Here is a 27642-nt window from a genome sequence, read left to right on the forward strand (position 1 = left end):
CTCTAGAACCTACTCTTAAACACTACACTATTCCATCTTTGCAAGGCTATGTTTTAGAGTACTTGTAATTACTTCCTATGAAAATATAAGTCCAAGAGTCATTCTAGTACAGATGCTGCTGATATTTTAGCTCTGTCTTCTCACCTAGCTCATTTCTTCTGTACAGTTGTTTATCAATCATTGACAAATTACACTGCTTTAAAGGTTATAAACCCTTCCACTAGGCACGGAAGTAAGCAATGGATTCCATTCTGTAACCCAGGGACCATACTAACATTGCAGGTGCTCCCGAGGCACTGGTGCTTGGGTACAGATGCAAAAGTCCATTAATTTTGGCTGTTCTTACCTATTAGATTGTCCCAAATCTCGAGACCAACCCAATCGGGGCCCAGCAGTTGCCCTTGTCCCTCCTCTTTTGAATTCAGTTTCAGATATGTCATCTGGGTTGAAGGTAGTCGACTGACTTCTCCTAAGTCTGAACAGAAGATACAACACACATTGCCTTGTATTAGACCTGTATTGCCTTGTGTTTACACATATTGTAAAGTTAATCAGAACATTTTTAACTGGTGCATACATTTGAGCCACTCCTCTTTGTATGTAATTAGAATAGACATTTGGATTTAAACTTTGAGACCCGATTAATTAATGAATCCCAAATCACAAGCTTCCTTTCATAAGAGGCACACAGAAGCTTTACAATTTTGTACCCATTTTCAGCCAATTTTCCATTTATTCCTACATTAGAACAACATATAAGACAAAGTCCATTCCACTTGTTCACTCTACTACTTACTTTCCAAAGAGTTTCATGATGCCTCTGGACTTCTTTTTGGAATCTGGAGATGGTGGAGATATCTGGAAGGGACTGCCCCCTTGTGAATCTTTTGGCCGAGAAGATACACCAGCCAGATCTAAGTGTTCGGCTGTCTCCTTTTCTGTTTCAGCTATTCAAAGAACAGAATACAAACTTGATGAATTTTGAAATACGAAATGAACATGACTAGATGTTAACCTTCTTGGATTTAGCAACTGGTAAGAATTCCTCTTCTGTTCGTTTATAAATCAGTGATTTACAAAGAGCGCCCTGTGAATATTAAAAATGTACCAAAAATGTATGTTCTACTCTACAGTCTATTGTGTATAAAGTTAATTAACCTAGGAATTTCAACCACTTTCAGATTTGAAGGTGTGATAGGATTGCCATATTCTTTCCTTGAGTGACTTGAAATGATAATGAAATTATTCTCAATCTTGCCGTACCACTTTGTACCGCTGACTTCCTCCTACATCCTTCAAAACGACCATCTCCTTTAGCTTCTTGTCATGACACTCTCCTCCATGAGCCCTCTAACAGTTCCTTCTTTGCTGGAGCACCCCTATTTTATCTTTTTCCTGCGCTCTGCTTCAACCCAAGATTCTGTTCTAAGTTCCCTCTGCAGGATCTCTTGAAAAGCTCGCCCACTCTATGCTTTGCACTAAATAATGCCCTCAATATTGATAAGCAGTTGGCATCAAACTCTAATCTTTCTCCTCAGCCTCAGTATCTGACTGCTGTATATAGTCCCAATTTGGTGGATTCAGAAACTCCATCCAATTTTCCTGAGAGTCTTCTCTTAAGTTTTCTTACTTAATATTGCATTAATATTAATTAATATTCTCCCTATACTCCATTTCAAACCCTTTGTCATTTTCTTTTCATTCCTTCTTCACCTTTGGCATTTACTTCAAATCAGTTACCAAGTTCTGGCAGTTCTTTATTCAAGAAATTTATTAGTGTTTATAATCTGTTATGTCTTAGGCATTGAAAGAAGAGTGCACTGGATATAAATAAATTTTTCTTTTGATATAAAATTAGTGTCTGTTGATTTTGGCTTAAAAAAATAACATCCAAATTTGCTACTCCAGATTTCCAAGCATTAATTATTTTAGTTCTTTCAGTTGTTCTTCGATGGATGATCCCACGCTAGCAAACACAAGGACTGCTGTTTCTTCACTGTGAGATTTCACACTTTGCAGAGGAAAGTAAAAGTTGCACAAAAATCACAGGAACAGTGTCTTAGCAAGATATAAAGGTTGCAGAGGTTGACTTTTCTACAAAGCAGAGCTGTGGTTTTAGGTTATAGTAAGCAGCATTTGCCTCTTAGCACTGACAATACGTTTCTTCTAAGAAAGATGCCAAAATATTTAAAAATAGTTGTTTGGCTAGATCAGCTTATTTTATTCATCCAGCGTTCATTCTAGATATTTAAGTTTACGAAGTAAGAAAAGTCACCTTTGATGATCCACGGACTAGATATGTGGATATCCATACAAGGTAAGAGAATCCGTTAGGAAAATCCAAAGGAACATTTTCATTCGAACACTACAGCCATGAAGAGTATGGCTATCCCTGAAATGCTGCCTAGTCCACCTTCATTTTAAAAGTACTTCATTCTTATGTCTTTGTTTATTTTAAAAATTTATTTATTTAAATTAGTTTCAAATATACAGTACATTGGTTAAACATCTATATAGTTCATAAAATGATCCCCCCACCTCATTTTCATTTTGAGGATTTTTTTTCCTCCTCTATCCTGCCCTTTGAAGAGGAAAACTGAGCTCCTAAATCACTTTGGGGGTGATTCCTCAAATAACACATAAAGTTATGTCACTAAATGTTACCTCTATGTTTAAGGCAATAAATATCAGAAGAATGCTCCCCTAAGAGAAGTCTAAAAAATCATTTTCAATGTCTTCCACAGACCTCTCAATTTAGCTGAAAACATTTCTTTTTGGAGGCTGGGGAAAGAAAATGTAAACACAGAAAAGGAATGGCAAGGACATGGGAGTTAGTGTGAGAGGAACTGTGCTCAAGGGTGAAAGAATTTACAATGCCAGGACACTCCTGCCCTGCACTCAGAGCTACTTGCAAGGTGTCATTAGCATTGGGTAAAACAGCATTTATGCCTAGAAGCAAAGACTCTGCAGAGAGTCCTTCTTAGCAGAGGGTGGAAAGAACACTCTGGAATACAGAACTATATTTTTTTATTGCTGCCAGCTTGCTTTCTAGAGATCACAGATGCCAAGAGCAGGGATTAGCTTGGTTTGGAACGCAGCGCTGGCAAAGGTTGGCATGCAGGGGGTACGATACCTAAGGTGGGTGCACTGGCACTTCGTTTACGATCTTCAGATATCCCAACAACGCACACAATCACACGCAGCCCAATGGAGAGAACACAGGGGAATGACAAAATGAAACACAAATCAGACTCCTTCTCCCAAAATACACACAGTGGACAGGAAGGTAAGCACTGCACTGTGCTTCCAGCGTCGCACACAGGCTCCATTAGCTGCGTCAATATGGGGTTAATTTATCCACTTGAGAAATAGATGGGAAGCTGTTTATAATGAAGTTAGAGAGAATCAGGGTTTTAGGTCTTTCCTCTAAATTTACACCCCAAAACTGAGAGCAGAGTGAGAGTCTACACAGAGCTATCTTTACACCACTGAATTAAATCATGAAAGCATTTTTTACTTTGTCTCTAAGCCATTCACCTTCTTTTCTGAGAAACAGAAATGTATGTCAATAGATGAATAAGGAAAGGGAAGAGATTGATCTTTTCCTAATTCTAAAAGAATCAAGGCAAAGGCATTTGGGGCATACATACCCAAGTTTGGTGCACTTGCTGTCCTCTTGTTACTTTTTATTTTAAAAAAGCCACGACCAAAGGAAGATCTGCCTTTTCGAGTACCAAAGGGGTTGTCGTCCACGGAGGCATTGTGTCCTGGAGCTTTGGGAGGGAGGCCCTGAAACGGGCTGCTTGCTTCTGGAGCTTTGTCCTGAGAGAGAAGTAAAAGTAATTGAAACGCAGCACTAATGCTCACAATTTTCAGTACATGCCAGGTGCAATACTAAATATGCACGTGATTTTATTTAAAAGAATAACTGAACTAAGATATTGATTATGAATATCAAGTGCCATATTAGAAGTTTAAAAAGTCAATTCTAAAAGCTACTTAAGAAACAACAACAGCAACAACAACAAAAACAAGTTCGCCACTAACCTATAATCCATGTGTTTAGGACTTTAAATATTAGGATAGATATAGAAAGTCTCAAACTCTATTTGTCTCATCTCCCCAAAGACATAGAGAAAAAAAATTATAGTAGCAGTAGATTTCTTATTTTTCTAACAGTTATGACATGGATTTGGCTATAACAGAGTTCACATTTTTTATAACTACATTAATGGAAGCCCAATATAATACAATTATTCTACAATGTAGACATTAGCCCCAAGCTCCTATACCAGCAGTATAATGAGATTCTACTCCAATTATTTTAAGTATTCTCCTCAAAGAATTAATAATAAAATGAAAGCATAATCAGCAACTGTTTAAAATATTTTTTGAAATTGGATTCTGGGCTATCTTTGTATCTTGCCTGTAAGTTACCAAACACGGACCACCAATTTTCAAAGACATACATTCAGATATACTTAATATTAAAACCCAACTTGCTATAATTAAATTTTTCTTGGCTGATTCAGAAGCTACTTCCGATTTCTACAGTATTTCAAGGTCCTTATCAAAAACTTCAATTGTGATTAAATTATGCTTTTAAATACTGCTTATCTTTTTTAGCTTTTTCATTATTTGAATAGGCAATTATAGTAACATGGTCTTGTTATAAAGTTTCAGTATTATGCAATGATGCTTTTGTTTGGATGTTCTCAATTCTCTAACATCTCTTGCTCTGTTTCTTTTTTTTGTGGAGGTGAAGGGAAGGGTGAGGGGATATAGGCTTTTAAGGTAGTTCTTTTACTTTATGTATCTACTACTCATAGCAACTAAAAGCTTATGGATGCCATAACTTAGTGGCACTATTATCTATGTCTTAACACTGATGTCAAGATCATTCAGCTCTTGAGCTGGCAAGACAAAAAGAACAGAGGATGACTTTAATCACAGCTGTGTCCACTGTGCTTCATCAGTTATACCTACATTATGGCTCAAGGCACTGAGACTCAACAGTCAAGGGACTGCATCTGGAAGTAGCCTGACTACCAGACTGAAATCTTTTCAAAGTTAATGATCAAATATCAGAGGAAAGAAGAATCTGAGCCCATGAGTCAATGATGTCTTTAAAATAGCAAAATGTTTGCTATGGTTGTATAAAAGAAGCTGCTGGTGATCTCAGAAAGGCTTTCTGTGAGGTTGAAGGGATTCCAGTCACAGTCATTAGAATGTCACACTGTATGACTGAGTCTTATTTCTGTTTTATAACTTATGGAGGTAAAATTCATATTACATAAAAGTAACTATCCTGAAGGGAATGATTCACTGGCATTTAGTACATTCACAATGTTGTGCAACAACTACCTCTATCTAGTTCCAAAATACATCCACCATTCTAAAGTAAAACCCCTTACCATTAAGCGGTTTCTCCCTATTTCACCCTCCTCCACCCCGGCAACCACCAATCTAAATCTGTCTCTATGAATTTATCTACTCTGGATATTTCACATTAATGGAATCATATAAATGGGACCCTTTGTGTCTGGCATCTTTCATTTAGCATGTTTCTGAGAGTTTTGGTTTATTGGAGGCATTTAAGCAATCCTATGTATTAGAAATCTAAAACATTTTTACATTGTAATCTGAACATAAAAATTACCTCTGAAGGCTTCTGAACAGACTCCTTTTCCTGTTCAAAACAACAATATTGAAGGTTGTTACAGCAAGCTATTTATTCAGAATTTATCACATAAAATTCCATAAATTTACATATACTTCCAAGCTACACAATCTCAGTTTCATTCATTTTTGACAATGCTTTATTAAAGCCTCTATTTTTGGTTTTACATACTACTTTCAATCTTTCATATCATACTTCTTGATATTTATCCTTAACCGTGGTCTCTAATAATTTTCCATTAGAGAAACCGCAAGTTCTTCTGACGAGTTTTATTTGCAAAATGAGAAAAGATGAAGATCTCTAAATAGTTTCTCTCAGGGTAACAGACATGAAAAACACAGAACCAACCCCATCCAATGACTCTTTCTTCAGATTGCCCAAGCTGCTAGACTTCTGCAGACTTGAAGTTCTAAAAATAAGAACAAAAATAATTAGAATTAATAATAAGTGGCTCTGGTGCCACTGTTAAGTAGAATATCTTGGAAAGAAACTAAAATTGTGCGTGGGTTGAATCTTGGTCATAAAAGAAAATCTGGATTCAGGCAGTCACTTATGTGCTTAAGCGAATTATAACATTTAGTTCTTTTAAAAGCAGGGGTGGTTAAGTGTCCTGCCAATAACTCTAAATGTTCTGCACATGTTAGAGTAGCTGGAAAAATACTTAGGAATATCCTTGCGATGTCAATATTTAAAAATTTAAACCAGTGTTTTCCATGGTCTAGTGCTAGATCCTCTGCATGTATATATATTTACACTAGGAATGTTTAAAATACTCATGTACTATTTTTATGTAATCCTTCTAATTAAAATAAAGAATAAAAATTTAATTTTCAATTCACAAAGAAATTAATTTTATGAGTCTGGCAAAGCACTTCAATTTATTATTCTGATCAAAGAATAATAGAAGAATCCCTATTGCTGCCCATAATAATTCATTTGCTATCCTAGTGAAGGCAAAGTGCCGCTGTAAACATCCAGAGACTTTCTCTTTCACATAATTAGCATTTAATTTTATAGGGCTGGTCTCACCCAAAATCTGAAGGTGGGAATATGTGACCAGTTTAAAGAAAAAGAAAAAAGTAATACCTTTGTTCTAAGAAACAGAATAATATAAATATACAAACTTTTAAAAGGCATTTCTCATGTATTTATGTGTAAATAAGTTGTTAGAATACGAAATAAAGTAAAAGATAATGGTGAGAAAAGATCTCATCTTTGAGTACTGCTCTAAAAAAAGATTTTCCTAATTTAATCCAGACTTTAACTTGGATAAACATGGATATTAGGTCAGTGTATTAACTTGAAAGTACAAAAAACCATTGCAGCCTTTCTAGCCATCACATCAGCCTCTGTGATTCTTTTCTGTAAGATTCAAAACATATCGGCACAAAAATAAAATTAAAAGCACGAACTTTAAATGAAACCAGTGAAGGCTGAAGAGCTACAGAAACTTGGCATGAGACAATGATAAATGAGCAAATATTTCTTTGTAAACTTACAACCCTCACCTCCACCCCAACTCAATCATTACAGCTGCATTAATTTATTGCGGCCTCATAATCATTCACTTATAATACTGGTTATTGTTAGTTTAACAGAAGCTTAGTCTCTCCCAAGTTATCAATCACATTTTCAACATTCAATAAACTGTAACTTACGAAAGACTGTCACACAGTTGGGTTTCAGAAGCAGCACCAAGGATCATTTTTCCATCACTAAAATGAGAAAAGAAAAAAAAAATTATGAACTTCATGAAGAAAAGGCCATATATATTCTAAGTGAACTGAATTGTCAAAAACAAACAACTGTGCAAGGAAAGCCATTTCTTTCTCTTCTTTGATTTTAATTTTATTTTTCTAATTGTAAGAATAAGCAATTAATTTGAGATTATGTTCCCCACAATTCTATTTGCCTATGGAGAAACTATCGTATCAGTGTCCTGTCTCCTTCAGAGCTATTGTCCAAATAGCCTCAGGCACATGACTGGTCTCTATACTGCTTGCAACACTTTGATGACCACCTATGACCTAGAATATAAAACCCAAGTTCCCTAAAATCCCTCTCTAACCTGACCACCACTTCTCTCCAGCCTCATTTCCAACTTCTTTCAGTTTCACACCTTTTATTTCAATAATACAGAACTGGGTATGGGGGTTCCCTGGCACACATTTTGCTGTTTCTTGCTCTCTGGGTAAAAAAATTGTGTCTATAAATATGTGCAATGCAGCCTTGCTTTTGGTTGATCTACTTTTATAAAAAGTTATATTGCAACATTAGGTCATAAATGACATACTTTTCTTCAAACGAAGTCTCTGGCTTAGGAGGCAATTTTCCTTTTTCAGAAGTTTCCAAGCCTTTAGATGAAGGGATTGAAACTTGCAAGATGCTGGTGTGGAACTGTAGTATAAGAATAAAAAGTCAAAAATTAATCCATTGAACAAACAAAACACAAGCCACAGAGTAACAAAAATTAAATAAGACAATTAAATGGTCTAGCAATAAAATTTCATATACCTGTGTTCAGAACTCTATTCTTATATCTATAAAATGGTTTTAAGATAAATATCTAGAAGTATTAATCAGAGAAAACATACCAGAGAGAGGTAATCTTTGAACTTGGTTCTAAATAAGACACTGAATATTGTGAATAAAACATAATAAATACCATTAAATAAGTTAATAGTAAATTCTAACAAGTTTAAGTCCTGGTGGAGATCTTGGTTCTGACACATTTGCCTAACTGACCGTAAGTGACCTTAGGCAAATTACTTAACTAGAAATCGTTTTTCTCCCTTGAAAAATGAAAATGACACAGCCTCCATTACAGGATTGCAATGAATTATGATGAGATATGGGTGAAGCAAACAAAGTACTTTATAAACAAAGTACTATTTCACTTTAATTTCTACCACTTGTCTAAAACAGAATTTTGGTCAACCAGTTAATTATTATTTTGTATGTGAACAAGCTGACTAACTGCAATGAACAGAATTAATGAAAAGTATAATTAAAATAACTTATAATGTACTCTGTGGCTATACCCCTTAAACACTTTGCTTAATAATAACAATATTATAGCAACGACAAAAAAATGCAGGCTGTACTTCCCTAAACAAATGCCTAGTATACTCTAAGGATGGACTCTGTGAAAGAATTTTTATACTCTGGTTTTCAATAATTTCTGACAACCAGAGAGCAGTTAGATTGTGGGCCACACCATGAACAAATAAATGAAACACTTTAAAAAATATTCCAGTAAAAAAATAAACAAAACTCACCTCCAAAAGTTGACTCACTTCTGCAAGTCGAGCAATCCGTGATTCACTTTTGGAAGTCAGCAAACACACAAGAGAACACACTTCCAAATACCAATCAATCAACAGTCTCAAATTCATAACCATATACGGCTGATGTCAACTCACTCTTGCTTCTGAGAGTCCACCAATCCCTGAGCCCCAAGCATCTTTAAAAACCCTATTTATGATCAGCTTGAAGAGAATGTCTTTGACCACCGAAGTTCACCTACTTAAGTAAGCGATAAACTCCATAACGAGATTGGGCCCACGATGGAGTAGCTCATGCTAAGCTCCATGTATGTCAGTACCTGCTCGCTCCTCCAAGTTACCTAACCCGGCTCCAAGCCTTCCCTTTGATCCAGGTGAGGAGAATCAGAAAATGCTAAATATGACTTTCATGTCTGTTTCTGCTCCCTTCTACCAAAAAAAAAAAAAAAGTCTTTTATTTTGAAGAGCTTTTCATATCTCCTTTCTATCTCCTAGACTAGATGCTGCTCAACTCATGACTTGCTAAATAAAGTCAATAAGATTTTTAAAATCTACTCAGTTAAAATCTGTTCTTTAACAAGTCATATAATTATAAAACAGGAGATTATTTCAATATCTTTATTTTTTTTTTTTCCAGTTTGAATCTTTGATTCATCCTGGGTAACTTATTTAGACATTATCCCTGTTTCCTGAAGTTTATGGATCTTATTGGGTTCCTAATCATAGAAGAAAAACAGCTTGACCGGCAAATCGATTTCCTTGATTTCCTTTTTTTAAAGGATTTGAGATTGTCTGGGTGTATCCTACATATAACAGCAGCCTCTCTGTAAATGCAACACACTCATTGGCTATCAAATATAATTTTTCCCTTGAGTATAGATATATATTTAACAATTAGGGTATTTTTTTTCCTTTGAAGTATTTCTATTCCTTAACTAAATCTGTAAGGGGTTTTTCCTTCCAATTTTATTGAGACATAACTGACATGCAGCACTGCATAAGTTTAAGGTGTACAGCATAATGACTTGACTTACATATATTATGAAATGATTACCACAGTAAGTTAGTTAACATCCATCACCTCGTATAAATTAAAAAAAAAAAAATGTTTTTTTCCTTGCGATGAAAACTTTTAGGATGTACTCTTAACAACTTTCATATATGCTATACAACAATATTAAATAGTCGTCACGTGGCATATTGTATCTCAGTACTTATTTTATCTTATTAATGGAAATTGGTGCCTTTTGACCATCTTCCTCCAATCTCCCCACCCACTGATTTCTTGTTAATGACATATTTGATCCCTCTCTTACATTTAAGGGAAATGTTAATTGCTTTCTCCTTGAACTCATTTCCATTCGATTCAAATTTCATTGGATTTCTAATCATAGAAGAAAACTCATTTCCATTTTCATTCGATTCAAATTTCATTTTCTCATTGTGTAATTAGCAGCAACATACATAAAAAGTAAAGACGCCATTTGGTTTCTTCTCACTACCAATAGTAAAATGTTAGAAAGAACCAAAGAAGGAACTGTTAAATAAAAAGAAGCCAGGTTCATTTCATTCAAGAACAAAACTACATCCCATTCCTAGTCTCCCTAGACAGCACGTTACAACATAATTAAAAAATGGTTTCAGGGTGCTATCAGGAAAACAGTCTTAAAGCCATGTGTGTGGCTTTATTAAGACCTCAGGAGAATGTAAGGTGGTGCTGTCTCATCGAATCCTTCAAGGAGAGGGGATTAAGAAGTACAAATTGGCAGTTACAAAATAGTCACGGGGATATAAAATACGGTAAAGGAAATATATGAACTAATAATATTGTAATTACTATGTATGCTGTCAAGTGGTTACTAGACTTCTGGGGGATCACCTCGCAAATTACATAAATGTCTAACCACTACACTATATACCTGAAACTAATATAATACTGTCAACTGTAATTTAAAAAATTTTAAATAAAAAACTAAAAATAAAGGAATATCCTACAAGGAAAGAGAGGACCAAAGAAGGAACTGTTAAATAAGGTAGAGAAGGACTTATTTTGAAGGCGTTTGGGGATATGCTTTTATCTAATAGAAGGAACTACAAATTGATAAGAAATCTAAATGTTTAAAATATTACACCAAATTAAACTAAAAGGAACGGTAATCACAGAAAATGAAAAGGCAGCTTTGGATCTATATGGACACTTATACTGAAAACTGCTATCTGCAAATATGGGCTTCTTCTAATGGAAAAGGATGACTCAGAAAGACCAAGAGCCCAGAGGACTGAGCCCTACCCTAATAAAAGAACTGACGCAATGTGCCTCGCTGGATTTTGGAATTGCTACAGACTAGTGACACCTGTGCATCTTTTGTTTTTCCTCTTTTTTTAATGAGAGTGCCTACAGCAGTTATGTTATACCTCTCCCACTATTTTATGTCAGGTGCATGGGGGACAGACCGCTCGTGTCTTAAGTTCCCCTTAAGTTCCCGGCTCTTAAAATTGAATGGAATGGTATTCAAGAAGCTGTGCCCAAGAAAATGCACCTGAGGAGCTTCACGTGCATCTTGACCTGATATGGATGACAAGTTCCTGGGATGCTGATACCTAATTGGAATGAGACTGAGGGGTCTTCAGAGAGGGGATGGGTGTATCTTGCATGGGAGAGGGATGTAAACTGTTGTAGCCCGAGTGGAGGAGTAGATTTAGTTCCCAAATATGGTTGCACCAATATATCCCTTCCCACATGTTCCTACAATATGATACTGCCACTTGTCCATCAAGAGGTAAGGCCTATGTTCCCTCTTTGTGAGTCTGGATAGGCCTGTGACTACAGGAAAAGAGATGCTATGTAACTTCTGAGACATGTCATAAAAGGTGATAAAATCTGCTTAGTCCTCTTCTTGGAATGCTCTTCCTCAGGGGCTAGCCTCCATACTGTGAGGAAGCCAAGCAGACACATACAGTAGTTCCACCAGGTCCCAGCCAACAGCCAGGCCCAACCACCAGACAGATGAACGAGCAGCCTGCAGATGACTCAAGCCCCCAGCCTTCATGCCACTCCAGCTGCTGCCAAGTGGAGCAGAGAGAGATGTTCCTGCTGAGCCCTGCCCAAATGACAGATTGGTCAGCAAAAATAAATGTCATCATTCAAGCCACAGAGTTTTGGGGTGGTGTACAATAGATAACGGAAGTAGTATTGGTGGCTGTTTGATGTGAAAGTAAACGAATTTAAGACTTTTATTCTGAACCTCCGGTTGCTTCTTCCAAATCTAAAGAAGTCAGAGGGGAATTCTATTCCATCATCTTTTAGAGTCACGATCAGAAGTGACTAAAATCAATTTCTTTATGCAATCTCACTTTATCTCCACTTTATTTATGCCCAACTTGTTACTTAATATATAGATTGCAATCTCATATTTTAGATGACATCTATCTCCAAGGGATTCAAGTTTTTCCTGAATTATATATGTAATTTTGACATTGTCTGGGGGGCATTTATTTACTAAAGAAAAGGAAAAGAAACCCCACACATTTCAAATAAAGACCTGTAGGACACAAACACTGCCAGGACAAACTAAGTCAGTAATCAAACTGAGAAAAGAATCCATGTGCTTCGTGTTATCAACAGCACTTTCTTTGACTTTCAATGACAGTCTCTTTACCATGAAAAAAATACTGAGAGTCTGTAAATACCTCTTCTGGAACACTTGTGTTAAATGGGTCACGACTGGGAGATCCCATTACTGGTGTAGACGACAGACTTTTCTCCAGATCGCTAAAACCCTGCGTGTCCAGCAGAGTGGAGATAGAACCAGAAGTGAGCAGATCTTCATAGTCACCATCTTGGCCTTGGAAAAGACAAAGCGAAAAAGAGGACAACAGTAGCTTTTCATTCATATTTCACTTTTGGAAAAAGATAAGAATCTCAAATATGTTAAATGTCACAATTTTTCTGATCTTCAAAATTCAAAGAGTCAACATCTCCTGGTATCACTTGAAAAACATGTGACCTAGGAAACATCTTAAACTGTAAGCACCTACCTGAGCACCAGGGCTACCTGAGTATCCAGTGGCGGTATTAATAGAGGTATTAATTTACAGTGGTATTAATAGATGCAATCATGGACTCACAAAATAGAAATTCAAAGTTAATTTATCTCAACAACACTCTTGTCATTTTGTTTCAGAATCTGGGGCTTTACAAATTTCAGTTCAGAAATAACCAAGCTGAGGAATACCAGTGGTGGCACAATAAACTGATTCTGAACGGCAACAGAATCACCATTTAAACAACTCAGTTTTCATCACCACTGTGCTCTGAAAAAAAAAAAAAAGATCAAAAGGAAAGAAAAAAAGATAATGGCCTTTTCATCCCTCAAGAGGATCCTTTTATTCCATTCATTTTAAAGCAGAAAGAACAGCCCAGGGAGGAAAAGCAACCACACATCCAGCAAAGCAACAACTTTCAGGATTTTTTTACATTTCTAGAAATGTAAAGGATTCAAGTGTTGATCAAAGCAGAGCTAGCTATTCCTTTTTAAAAACAAAAAGAATGATGCTTAAAACTCTAATCTCTGAATAGAATATAATAAATCATATACTTGCTTAAAGGTATTAAACAAGTATGTACACTTAGTTTCTTAAATTAGTTTTTACTAGACTTTTATCCTAACTATTAGGATTTAGGTGTTATTAGAATTGTATTTGTTATATTTGTTTAGAATTAATTAAACAAATATAAATCTTAGTTTGAAATCACTGTTTATATAACTTTTCTTTGAAAAAAACATAATTTTCAATGGTTTATGAAAATTTATCATGCTCTACATGGGTTAAAACTATCTCTTTTAGCTACATATTTATGTACATAGAAAATAAGACTAGAAAGAAATACATGAAAATGCCAATAGGGATCATCCCAGTGCAATTGTAAGTGATTTTTACCCTTTTTCTCTACTTCTTAAATATTTCACAATATGGCAAACTTATAGAAATTAATCTGTTCTTGGTATTTACACATAAGAATCACAGTATTGAGGTTCTATAAAATCAAACAATGATTTAACTAATGTAAAAACTAATTATTCCAAATTTGTAATATTCCTTAAAAGAGAGACTCTTGAAGATATAGAAATGCAGAGTGATGAGAATTGCCATAAGTCAATACTGATAATTAGAGGTATACTTGCTCATTCAGATACTTATAAAGTCTTACTATATGACAGGCCTTGTGAACAAAAAGATGAAGTTCCATTTTTTTTTTTCAAATATTCTAATCCAAAGCAGGATTTTCTTTGTGAAGTCATCAAACTTAAAATTTCGAAATTTGAGTGTTTCACAAGTACCTTCCAAAAAACTTATTAATTTCTAATGCTTATTTTTATATCAAATAACCCCATCTATGCATTGCTAATAAACGAGAGAACTTTCAAAGTTCTTAACATTTTTGTTTGTTTTGAATGACTCCAAAGCTTTTCTACATTTGAGGATGGCCAATTGGCCTATCTACATATAAAATTATAATAAATACAATAAAATGCATAACTATCCTTACTTAGAAATCTTACTTTTTTTTTTAACTTAAGACATTCAAAGCTGAACACAATTCCTGATGTTCCTTCTCTAGGCTTCTCCCACCTTGGTAAATGGAAGCAACATCTGCCTAGTTGTTTTAGTCAGAAATGTTGACCTTTCTTGATTCTTTGCTTTTCTTTTTTTACTGTCTTCTAATTCATCACACCATCGTGTTAATTCTAACGCCTAAATACATTTCCAATCAATGCCATCCGATCATTCCATTTGAAATACTGCCAGAGCCTCCTCATTGGCATTCCTTCCTTCCAACATTGCTCCCTCCCACTATGGTTCGACTTGTTGAGAGACACTTCAGTGGATCTCTTTGGGCCAAGTAGCAGCCAAATTCCTCACCTGCATGACCTGGTTGGTGCTCACATCTATCATCCCACCTCACTCTTCCCCCTGACCATTACCTTCCAGTCACACTGGTCTTTACTTCTTACACACACTAAGTCCTCCCCTCTCCCCCCCTGCAAGAAAAGCTCTTGCATGTGCTGTTGTACTCTTTCTCTCTGGAATGCTATCTAATGAGCTCCTTAGAGACTCTCCATGACCAACTAATCTATGGTATGCTCTTTAGCCTACACACTTTCTGGCAGAGAACAGATGCCTAACAATATTATTGAATGAATGAATGAATGAATGAATGGAGCTATCTAATTTTGGATAATAGATATGCTCCCATGAGAGAAATTGAGGCCAAAATGTAAAAGTTCATAGCCACTTAAAACCAAGTTAAGTAGAAAAGCCTTCAGGGTTACACTACCTTTTTTACCTTGGGGCAGTACCACTGTATCTTGCATTTTCTTGTACCTGTTCAGGCACTGTCGAAGGTCTTCTATTTTCCGATCCTATTAATAAAGTGAATTATCATCTTTAATACTATGATTTTAAACAGTAAAAGTAATTGTGACACAAAGAATAAGTAGACGTGAATTATTTACATTATTCAAAGAATATTTCTAAACTTTAGTAAAATTGGTAATATCTAGAATATTTTTCCTACGTATATCAGAGATATAGAAAAAGTACCTCTAAATTTAGAGATCCTATCCTTCAGCTGCCATCTTTAAAAAACAAAAACAAAACAAGGTAATAAGATACAAAACAAGAAAAAAAAATCAACTTTAATTACTCTCCTCTCTAACTCATATGTCAAGTCTTGAAAAAAAGATCTACACCTTCTGTCTTTGTCAGCTCTTAATCACCACCTGGCTTTTCTCTTCCCAAAACAGTCCATCAAAGTTGCTTCAATTAGTCATCAAAAACCTTCTATTTACTAAAAACAACAAACCTTTTTATCCTTTTTCTAATATGATCTCTATTTGGCACTTGATTGACCTCACTCTTTCCTTCTTTTACTTTTCTTTCCACTCTTGCTTTTCTTCTATTTAGATTTCTTAATCCCTCAACCAGATAGATATTCTACTTTCATAAGCCCCACTATCAACCCAACACAGACTTCAAAACATAGAGCTTCGAGGTTGTGTCCTTTACTCTCTTCTCTTTTCCCATGCCCTCACTGTGGTTAGTTAAAAAATGAGCTCCTCAGCCCCTCCCACACTAATTTTGGGCTTGACCATGTGACTTGCTTTGGCCAATGAGATATCAACAAATGTGGTTCAAGCAAAGGCTTGAATGAAAAGTATTTGCACATTACAGTTTGCCCTCTCTTGCTGCTCTAGGGAACACTAAGGCCACTATATTAAGAAGCATAGGCTAGTCTACTAAAAGATGAGAGACCATTTAGAGAAGAGACATCTCAGCTGAGGCCAACCCTAGACACATCTGTCAATCATGTGAGTCACACCTTCCTACACCAACCAGTCCCATCCCAGCCACTGGATAAATATAGAGATTAGCTAAGCCAACCCAGACCAGAAGAGCCACCTAACCAAACCACAAAAGTATGAGAAGAAATAAATGTGATCTGTCATGGAGCAAAAAGTAACTGATACATCAACCACAGTTTAGTCCCCACCAATCTACGACTCTATATATTTCTCCTAAAATTGATGAGATTCACTCCCTACCAATCTATACTTCTACATTTATCCTGCAATTTAGATCCATTTTCTAACTTTCTATGAGAAATCTCCTTTTAAATGTTTCATGAACACATCAAATTGAATATATCTAAAATGAAGCTTATTATTTGCCCCCAGGACTTCAGCCTCTACCTGGATTCCTTAACGCTCTGAGGGCACCATCATTTGCCCAAACCAAAAACTTACTCTCGAAACCAAAGATTTAAAAATCTTGTTAACCTGTAAATTTCTCTAAAATCTCTTCCTTCCTTACCACTTCATTGTCACTTCACGGCCTTACTTCAACTCCTCTTCATTACTCACTCAGACTATTTTAACAGCCTCTTAATTTGTCCTGTCTTTGCTCTCCCTCCCTTATTCTTGCCTCCATTCTGCCACCAGAGTTAGCTTTCTAAAATGGCAGTTTAATTATGTCACCATCCAAGTTCTACAAATGAAGACCCAGATCTAGTATACGAGGTTGGCTATCATTCACTGCAGCTCTTCTGTCAGCCTCATATACCCACTCCACCTATATCTCATGCTCCAGAACTTTCCCAGCATGCACTGGGCTATTTCAAGCCTTGGTTTTGAAAACATGTTTTTCTTATGGATCCTTTGCCTAGAAGACTTCATTTTTCCTGATAAACATTTCTTGCTCTTCCTCAGAATCTGCTCTAATATGTCCTCTTTGAAGCCTTCTGAAACCACTAAGAAGTTATATCACTCTTGGTGTTCCTACTTGAGCATCTAGTAAGCCCCCAGTCAACATTGGGAGTTTTTTTTTTTCTATTATTGCTTTTTGAAGGGGAGAAATTAAAATGATGTTTGGTTATTTTTTCCCCCAAATAAAAGCTCTGTGGACAGCTTGCTAATAACTTATTTTTATTCAATAATGAGAAAGACTAACAAAAAGAAACCTAGATACATGGATGGGTTGGTAGGACAATGAGTTTATTTCCATGGAATAAAGATCTAATAAAGAGAAGAAAAGGTGAAAATAAATAGACAAATAAACCAGAGTAGGCAAGAATGAGAGAAAGAAACTTAGAATGGGAGAAAAAGATCAAGACAGAATTCTTTGGCATTTGCTCATTTTTTTTACTTCCTTGAAATTCCTCTTTTCTTGAGAAAATGCCTCCTTCTTCTATTCATTGAGGGACATGAGGAGAGAGCAGTTGTGACTACAGGAGCTGAACCCAGCCATTGCTTCCTGCTGGATACACGTCGGGTCAGGTAAACCATGAAGAAACACATTTCTTTAGTAGGGTAACTGCATCTCTGCTTTTAGCAGGATGGAGTGGGGAGATACAACCAGAGGAAAAGAACTCCCGGAGACTCTGGCATTAGGCCAACACAGCTAAAACAAAGCCTGGAGCCATGCTTGATTTCACTCCGTGCCTCTGCTTTCTGGCATCTTGCTATTCAGGAGAGCAGAGACAATCCCAGATGTGAAAGAGGCCAGGAGTGTGAATGAAATAACATATATACGAGAAGAAAATCAACATGACTATGAAACTAAAGTTGTCATGGGCTACCTCCTTCAGAGCTCATATGGTAGCCCAGAATTTCCAGTGACTACAGAAAGGATGTGCTATGGACTATAACTTTTCATTTGTCACCGGAATATAAAGAACCGATTTGGGAGCTCAGATATTTTCTAAACTCATGCGGGGTAGGGGACAGCAAATTCTCAGTGGAGCTACTGGTCTCCATTCCTGTGCACACAGCCAGTTACAACCGTGACTCCCAGGGTTGAGCATATGCAGGCAGGAAGGGAGAACGAGTGTCCCTCAATGTCAGGGGTGTTTAGGGTATGTTCTTTCAAACTGGGATATCTCAAGAAAATGCATGGAATGATCAAAACGGCTTTATAACACAACCAAGTAAAGATTTAAATTTCATCTGGATACCTTTTCTTCATTTGCTGCCATCAAAGACTCCACAGCCTTTTTCATTTTTTGTACTTCAATATCTGCAAATATCACATCAAATCAGAAGTCAGTTAATTCAGTTAAAATGTGTGACAGTAATGAGAAGCTACTGACGCTTCATACTGAAATGTTTTAAGGTAAAGGTGCTAATCATTTGTTTGGTTTGTTTTAAAGGGCACATTTATATCCATATTCTCTTTTAGGGAAAATCTAAAAAATGAACACCCCTATCTCTCTCACCTGAATAGTCATCGTTCCAGATAAAAAAATAAGAATAAGCGAAAGTTAACTACCATCTCTCAAAGCGACAACAAAATATTCATGAAAACACTGACAGTAAAATTTCAGTGCTGTAACAATAAAAACACAGTTTTCAAAACAGAAACCTATAAAGCAGTGGGTAAAAGCGATGAACAAGGTGTACATAATGACAAAAGCAGAGAAAATGATATTCAGTTTTAACCAAGATATAGACACAAATGGTAAGAGCCTGATGAAATATGGTATTTACATGAGTAGTCATGCTAAGAAGCTGGCTGTGGGTTCCATACAGAAGAATATTAAGTACTTTGCTTCATCTATAAACTTCATTTCCAATACTATTTTAAAACATAAAGGCCAAAGAAAAATGAATATGATTTTCCTTAAAATTTGATATTCAAATATAAAAGCATGTTACTTTAATAATAAAAAAAAAATTAAGATAAAAAGTCAACCAAGATGAATTGCAGATTAAAAAATAGGAAACAAAAAAATTTCAGCTAAAGTTGCCTGCTTTTGAGGGGAAAAAAATTACCAAAGATAATTTTTTAAAGCGATGCATCATTCAGCATTGATATAACATTTTCAATTAAGGTATATTCTACGGAAATTTGACTTAAGAGTTCAATGTCTGGAGGAAAGAGCCATTAAGGATTTATCTTTATGCTGCATTAAACAATCCAGACTCCACGAATCAGCCTGGGTACAACCTTTTTTGTAATTCCAATTGGGTTTATGTTTAAACCGCCCCCCTAATGTAGACCTCAGTGAAAAAATAGGCTATGAAACATCGAAAAGCAAAAGCAAAGTTCAAAATAATCTTTCAACTATGGTAAACCTTAAAAAGAGGTTTCCATAGGAGTATAAACATTATTTTCTCCTCTGACCCTGTATCTTCTGGGCCACAGAGAAAATGGTTTCTCACCTCCAGCACTCTGGGTGCCCTGCTGTATCCTGTGGAGCAAAAGGGCTGAATCAGATAAAATCCGCAAAAACGGTCTTTTACTCCTTGTTTTTACTGTTTGTTTATGCTCTATTTTGTACACTCTGAAGAAATGGACAGCTTATTGATGAAGCAACTTCACATCTTTGGTGAGAGAAATGTTTTAAAACACATGCAAAGAACAGTCCAAGTAGTACTTTTGGTGAATGTAAAGGCTGACGGAAATACACCAAAAACCTTACTTTTTTCTTTGAGCTTCTTTTTAAAATTTTCATCTGTGCAGGAAAACCCATTGAATTGGAAGTTAGCATACATTACAACAATAAATAATACTTTTAAAGCACTATTATTTCATCTCCTTTTACCTATATAAAGAGACTCTAACTCATAGACTGAATATTAAGCACTATTTTATGACTTCAGGACTGGCACTATACTACTTAAATGCTTTATGTGAGGTTAAAAAGAGAATCTAATGTAATTAATCAGAAGAACTAAATTTGCGTTACTACCCCTGTTACTTTGTCTTTATGAATCTTGATTTTCTCATATTAAAACGAGGCCTGTGGAGCTTCTTACACTACATGTGATGAAAAGCCAGTTAATGTTGCACTGGCTGTTTTATACATTTCTATTACAGTTCGATACACGGCCCTCCTGAACGTGACTAGCACATTGCTTACGTCACATTCAACTCACCGCTGAAATGGTCTATTTCCTATTCAATGAGATGAGCCCACTGACCATGCAGTTAGATGTTATGTCAACGACAGATTGCCATGAAGTTTCTAAACACTTGCTCTCAATCCCTGCATTTACCTGGTTCTGCACTGATAGGTAATAAGCAGTTTACAGGCTGGTGGTACCAGTCCTTGCATTGGACCTAGGGTAGCTCTACTCTATACATCCGCTAGCCTACATGTCCCATAATTCCATTTTTTTTCTTCGAATCCTAAAAGCATGACCTGTTTGTGAATGTCCTTTAAGAACATACAATTCTACATATGCCAAATTATGGAGGGGAAATGATCCATTTTTCTCAATGTTTGACAAATTGAGTTTTCTGATGGATAGGGAATGCCTACAGGTATATAAAGCCAGGGTTTCTAGAGCCAAGAAGACTTTAGCAGTAATTTAATTCAAGCCCCTTGTTCAACAGACAACAATAATATCAAGGTTTACATAAGAGATAAAAATGTACCAAAGCTACACTAAATGGACTTTGTTCTGTTTCCAAGGAGTAAGAAGTTGCTTTTGATACAGTCATCATTTGTAATAAAAAAAATTTTGATTTAGTGTTGTCAGATGTTATGAGTATTTGTATTTCCAAATATAATTCAAAAAATACATTTCATTAAAGTTCTCTTCTATTGAGTATAACCTACATTATTATTAATTATAGTTCATGTAATATCCAGGACAAACCTCCTCAGTTATGAAAACAATTTTTGGGTAAATTCATGCACTTTTCGAAAAACAGAATTAGCCTATTTTTGCTTTCTAGAAGGTTGAAGGCTCAATGTATAAGAAATTTTCACTAATTTTCCAAATACAGAGGCTTTCCCTCTTCTCTCAACAGGGCAGACAAGGTTTCTAAATGTCTTTATGTTGTCTCAATTCCAGTTTAAAGGGAAAGAATCTTGGGACACAGTAATGGTTCCTTTTAATTCTTTTTGACACTCACTTACATTGCAGTTTGGACAAGAACTGTCTCATAATGATAATTTATAATTTAGAAATCTAAGAATAAACATTCAATAAAGTACAGAGTTGCCCTTCTCCAGCTGCTGAAGAGGAAGTTCACAGATCACCAAGCACGGGCAAGAGTCGGAGGATTCCCTGTGGCCCTGGGCCTGGATGGCTTCTACTCTTCCCTTTCTTTGAGGCTAAAACTATACATCAACTAACATTAGTTTCTTTTAAAGATCTTGGAGGATTTTAACAAAGTAGGATAACCAATGTTAAATATATATTCTTACCTCGATCAAAAACTTCAATCCCTTCTCCTTTCATCTTGCAAAACAATTTTTCTTGTAGCCTTTTTACTTCAGATTCCTTCTCTTCCAATTGTTCTTTTAAAGATGCCAGTTCATCCTACAAGTGATAAATTCATTTAAAAAAGAGTAGATTATGACTAAAAGAGAATATTCAAAAGTATGTTCTTAAGCCAATAACTAGTTTTTGTGATTGAAACAAAAAACTACGAGAATTCAGACACAACTTTCAGAAATCAGACAGTGGCAATGATAAGCAGGAAATAAGACAAGTAATAAAAGTCCAATTTATAATAATTATGGTATAATTATTTCAAGTTTCTTTGTGACCAAATTAAAATCTTTTAAAGTATAATTAGGACCAGGGTAACCCTAAGCTTGTACCTTGTGTTAAACAAAAAATCTGACCATGTTAATAAAAAAAAATAATAATCGAATTAGATGCTTAGTGTGACAAAAGTAAAATGAGATGCAAATTGGAACAAATATATTAAGACTTGCTTGACATTTATTCAGCATTTCAAGATGGCATTCTGGTTCCCTGGACAAGGCAGAGCTTAATTAGGAGGAAAGTAGGTGATGAACAATTTTAGTCAAATCATGGGACTAAATAATTCATCCTTATCACTAAGACAATAGAACAGAATCTCCTACAACGATGGAAAAAAATGAATTTAGAAAACAGATTTTAAGTCTTTTTTTTTTTTAACTACACAACTACTAAAGACTCCAAGTCCAATGTTCTATCCACTTTCTAAAGTTAATTTTGGTAAAGAATTAACAAGCAAATTGAGTTTTGCTGGCTGTCTTCACACAGAAAATAAAGCTATGTGATGCTAATAAATGCACATTTATTTTCAGTAACACATTTTATTTTTAGTCTCTACAGATATTTATTACATTTAGTACTATGAGAAGATGTGTCTCTCTGGTGAAGCTAAAGAGTTGGCCCTATAGTTTTTATTTACGGTAGGAGTGAAAAACAAGCACAAGAAATTTTCAGTAGCATTGGAAAGAAGTGCCTCCCTGTTCTGTGCTTCTTCTAATCAGTAATTTCTATTCACTGCCATGACATAGTTAACTGCTGTATACATTTACCTACAAGAAAGACACAAAGAATTCTTTCTAATACGAAACAGAATTCTTTCATGGGTGAACTTTCACAATTATTTTATCATGCTTGGATCTCATATAGTCAAAGAGAGCAAGATTTAATTTATAAACAAATACTTTTTTATTTACCTGTTTATTATTTTTCACTAATTATGTACTATGTTTCTGAAAACAAATTAGGGATCACATTGTCCCTAATCAGCTTTAAATGTATTTTTAAAAAACAGGTGACACACATACACAAAATGAGTGCACAAACTACTAAAAACACCATCACAGCAAAATGACACATGCCAGAAAGCAACAAGCCATGGACCCCATCATCCAACGTCTACTACACCTTCAGTGACTCCCATTTTTGTTCCATCCGCTGCTTTTCATACTGCATCTGACCCACCTTGATTTTCATGCTAGAAAGTTTGGCCATTAAAGACTGGTAGAGAGACAGAGGAGTGAAAGAAAACTATAGATAGAAAAAGACAAGCTAAATAACCAAGAAAACAGCATCAGTTTATAAAAGAGGTTAGATAATTAAGAGAAATGACAGGTTATGTTCTATCACATTAGTTAAGCTCTGATTTTTATTCAGAATAGCAGTTCTTAAATCAAGAAGTTCTCGAGCTTAGAGAAATTTTAATTCACTTGTAAAACATCTTCTTTATCATATACTAAATAGGAAACATTTTATTTATATTGATCATAGATAAGTAGTGGAGCCATTTATTTAAAAAATTTTGCCATTGAGAATACTTACTTTGGTTGATTTAAGCTTTTTTTCATACTGAAGTCTTTCATTGTCCATTTCACTGACTCTTAACCTCAAATTATTGACCTCTTGCATTAGCCCCTGTCCAAAAAGAACCAAGGAAATACATTAGGAAAGCAGTAACACAGTTATCATTACCAAAATAGCAGCTTAGAAATCTTAAATCAACATCTTAAGTCCTGGTTAAAGTCATATGTATGTTTCTCCTTGAGAACCAAAGCATCTATCCATTTAAAACACTGCTTTAACTTCCTAATGCCTCTGCCCTAAAATGACGGGACTGTGAAAATAAAAGTTACTGATTTTGATTAAGAGAGGTAGCTAATCACTTACTATCATTGATCAGATATATCTAGATTAAAATTCATTATATGAACTCTATCTTTTAAAATAAATCAGAGGAATTTTCTTTAGTAAAATCAATTATTTTTAGGGCCTTTTTAGTGATATGGTGGATGTTCATAAAAATATTTTTCTAGTCTCTTCATTTGTCTACAAAATACAGATTGTTTATCAACCCAATCTGGGAGAATGGAATGAAATTTAAATCCTTCAAACCAAAGATTCTCTACTTGAGGATAGATGAGGGCCCTGTCATTTACAAATATATTCAGTATCATAATTTTATATTTGGAAAATAAAATAGAAAGTTATCCTAATGTTTTCATAATACAAATATAATCAGACACCTTTTCTACTGCCACTTAAAAAAAACCAAACTAATTTGTTTGTAAAATTTGTCTAAACATCTGAGAAACACTGACAGTTTTGTCCAGAGTCCAGAGAATAGGATAAGGAAATGAAAATGCCAAACAATACCAACTTCTCCAAAAGAAGGGCTTGAATACTCTGTGGAGGAGACGATTTTTTTTTTTTACTATAAGCCATGAAGGCCCCACCAATGGGTAACGTGTTTTTGTTCCTCTCTTTTACAAGATGTTTATTCCTGAGCCACAAATTCACGGTTGACGGGACAGAATTATATAAGAATGCCATGAAAAATAAAAATAAAATAAAATAAAATAAAACAATGCTATAAGAAATAAAACTTTGTTAACAATGAATTACTCTAAACTTTTAAGTATAATGATTCAACCTCACAAAGGCTAGGAAAAGAGATGCTACAATGAAATAACACTTCCCAGAAAAACCACAAGCATTTAAATATTTTTGTTTTAAGTGGTTTTTTGTAAAATGGGGAAAAGTATTAATTAGCATTATTATATTATTTATTTGTATTATAATTATTATGGATAATGTGTTAAAAAGAGGACATCTATTTTGTCCTTCTACAAATGACATCTTTTAATAACATTTTAGTTGACTTCTCATCTACAAGCTCAGAATTCGAGTCTAAGAAAAAGTCGTTTCCCCTATTTATAGGTCTCATTTAATTAACTGTCCTTGCATAATGAGTTCTTAGTGACCTTCCTTCATCAATCTGATCTTTTTAATATATATTTTCCCACTTTCTCATTGTCAAGAAACAGCTATGAACAATTGAAGTAAATAGAATTATAAGTTGAAATCACTCTTCTGTTTAAAAGGAGCTCTTCAATTATCCTTTGTGGCAACACTGTAAATATGAATGTAAATCTCTAACCTGAAAGAAGTTGTACCTTCCCATAATAACTCAAGCTGGAAAATCTGGAACTAGCTTCTTAATATGAGACTTTAAAAAATGGAATACAAGTTTTTTCCAACTATTTTCTTACCAGAAGATCAGTCCTTTTAAAAAAGAAAATCCTTGTTACCTTTCCCTTTTCTCTTCCACAGAACTCCTGACTTCCACAGAAATTCAACTTGACATCTGTGCTCTTACCAGAAGGGGGCACTGTTGAACGATGCTAACCATCTCCTCCTACCAGCAGTTCCTAGAACAGGCAAGTTCGCAATCTTCCAAGGTTTCAAAACTTTAACCCCCTATCTTTGGAAGTACCTATACTCCAATATTTTCTTAGAAATTGATCTCCAAATAATCTAAAATTCTCAAAGTTAAAGAATTTCGGATCTGTGAAACAGCCAAGGAAACATTTTTGTTTTTGTTTTTGTTTTTATCAAGGGAATAATAATAGGGAAACGAGCATATTCAATTTTAATTTTAAAGACTGTTTTAAGTATTTTCATATATAACAACGTTTATCAAACATCCTATAATCTCTGGGCATGTTAATACTACATTTTACCAACAGAGTTAAATATTCATTAGAAAATTATCAGAGATTGAATTTACTGGAAGTTGACGACAAGATCACTTTTCATATGATTGAGAACGCATGACTGAAGCAAGGAAGTACAGGAAAAAAATTTATAAAACTGCAGACAAATTCAAGAGATGTAAATATTCTGTGGTCTTATTTAAAAAATCATGAAACATCTACTTCAATTTAATCCCGATGTTCGGTTAACATCTAGTATCAAAATTAACCACAGTCATGCAGGTTAAGAAATCCCCTGAACTTTATGTATATAATGTAGGGGGCCAACTCTTGATACCTAAATAATGTAATTTCTTTCTCAACATCAGAGTTAGCTCCATGCCATGTTGTCCACCTGGTGACTGAATTCTACTGCTGTATTATGTGGGGTCCAGGAAAGACAGTAAGGGACAAAGAGGAAAATATCCAAACAGATTTTTAAGGAAAGTACAAAGGCAAGTATTTTAAAGAAACTGGGTAACTTTTTAAGTTCTGAGTCCCAGTCTTAATCAAAGGAGAAACATGCTCATACAGGTGACTGACAAAGAACTTTAAGATTAAAACTTGAACGAAGTTGGGGATTTCCTTTTGCTACTGAGGAAGTAGTACCTATATCAAGACTCTCCATTATAGTTATATCTTGATGGAAAATTGAATTTTTACAACAGCAATGGAATAAGCCTCATTCAATTCAAATCTATGAAGGGCTTTCATACAGTAGATAATATATGTAATGTACCTCACATGGTAAGGACATGTAGTCAGTGTAAAATAAATGTTTGAAATGAAGATAGAGGGGAAAAAAGATTTCTTCTCCTCTCTCCTTGGTACCCGTATTCTAATCCAGTTTGACACCTCTCCACATCCCAACTGAGGAAATAAAATAGAGAAAAAAGAAAAGGAATTTCTACAGCCCTTTACAGTTCTGTTCAAATAAATAAATTCAAATGGAAATGCCACCCCCAAAAAACTGTAAGCAAATAAACAAACTAGAACACCTGGATTAACAATAAAATAGGTAGAACAAACAAGAAAGCATGTTTAGCCATAAAACGAGTACTTCAAATTGTAAAATCTGCCCTGAATCACAAAAGTATAGTGAGCTTTATTTAATCAGAATAACTTCTGGGTGGAGTAGACCAAGAGTAGAAGGCCAAATTAAATGAGCTCTAAAAATCTGTGATTTTTATGATTATATAATGAAAGCATGTTTTCTATATATATTTTAAAAATTCTATAATATAGTAAACAATCAGTGTGCTTAAAAAACATCACATACTTAAAACCATGATTTCCACAGTGAAGGAACCAATATAGATGAACAAATGAATGAATGGACAGATGTACGAACAGAAAGACAGAAGTTCCAAATGTCCTAAAAGTCAAAAATATGTGTGATACACACACACACACACACACACACACACACACACTCATGTGTATGTATAGTATATAGAGAGAGGGTGCCACTTACCTCTGTGTCTCTGAACCTATCTTCATAATCCAATCTGTCCTTCTCTACGGCAGTCAGTTTTAACTTCAGGTTAGATATTTCAGCCATCAGATCCAACTTCTGAGTTTCTAAGGATGTCCTACTCAGAAGCTCCTATTAGAATTTAAGAGATACATTCGAAAGTTGCTTTATTATAAACAGCCACATGTGGATGTGTCGCACTTATGACTACAAAGGCAGTAACTATCAAGTAGAGGATATGATGAAGATTAATTACCAAATAGATGCAATTTAGTTAACCTTCATTGAGCAGAACTAAACACATGTCTGCTTAACGGGGAGACATATGTTAAATAGATACACACATATATAAACCTTAAAGCCTGATCATAACACTGATGACGATGATACCGTT

General features: G+C 35.0%; 1 protein-coding gene across 15 annotated transcripts in view; it reads right to left on the bottom strand.

Moving 5' to 3' along the window:
* Positions 1-27642, bottom strand: part of PPFIBP1 (PPFIB scaffold protein 1) — a 146717-nt gene that overhangs the window by 10989 nt on the left and 108086 nt on the right. For 11 of the 15 annotated variants that reach the window (XM_039882414.1, XM_039882408.1, XM_039882407.1 and 8 more), the window contains 15 exons: positions 27249-27380; positions 23565-23657; positions 21683-21797; positions 19946-19978; positions 18479-18540; positions 15305-15389; positions 12655-12809; positions 7974-8077; positions 7339-7395; positions 6029-6089; positions 5660-5689; positions 3651-3822; positions 3134-3166; positions 797-947; positions 347-475 (listed from right to left, as the gene is read on the bottom strand). In XM_039882414.1, the coding sequence (XP_039738348.1) occupies positions 347-475; positions 797-947; positions 3134-3166; positions 3651-3822; positions 5660-5689; positions 6029-6089; positions 7339-7395; positions 7974-8077; positions 12655-12809; positions 15305-15389; positions 18479-18540; positions 19946-19978; positions 21683-21797; positions 23565-23657; positions 27249-27380 (1412 nt within the window). The remainder of the gene's footprint in view (positions 1-346; positions 476-796; positions 948-3133; positions 3167-3650; positions 3823-5659; positions 5690-6028; positions 6090-7338; positions 7396-7973; positions 8078-12654; positions 12810-15304; positions 15390-18478; positions 18541-19945; positions 19979-21682; positions 21798-23564; positions 23658-27248; positions 27381-27642) is intronic. The other 4 variants (XM_039882416.1, XM_039882417.1, XM_039882418.1 and 1 more) reach the window with 4 other exon arrangements.

Source organism: Pteropus medius, unplaced genomic scaffold (assembly GCF_902729225.1).
Source record: "Pteropus medius unplaced genomic scaffold, Ma_sr-lr_union100, whole genome shotgun sequence".
Lineage (NCBI taxonomy): Eukaryota > Metazoa > Chordata > Mammalia > Chiroptera > Pteropodidae > Pteropus > Pteropus medius.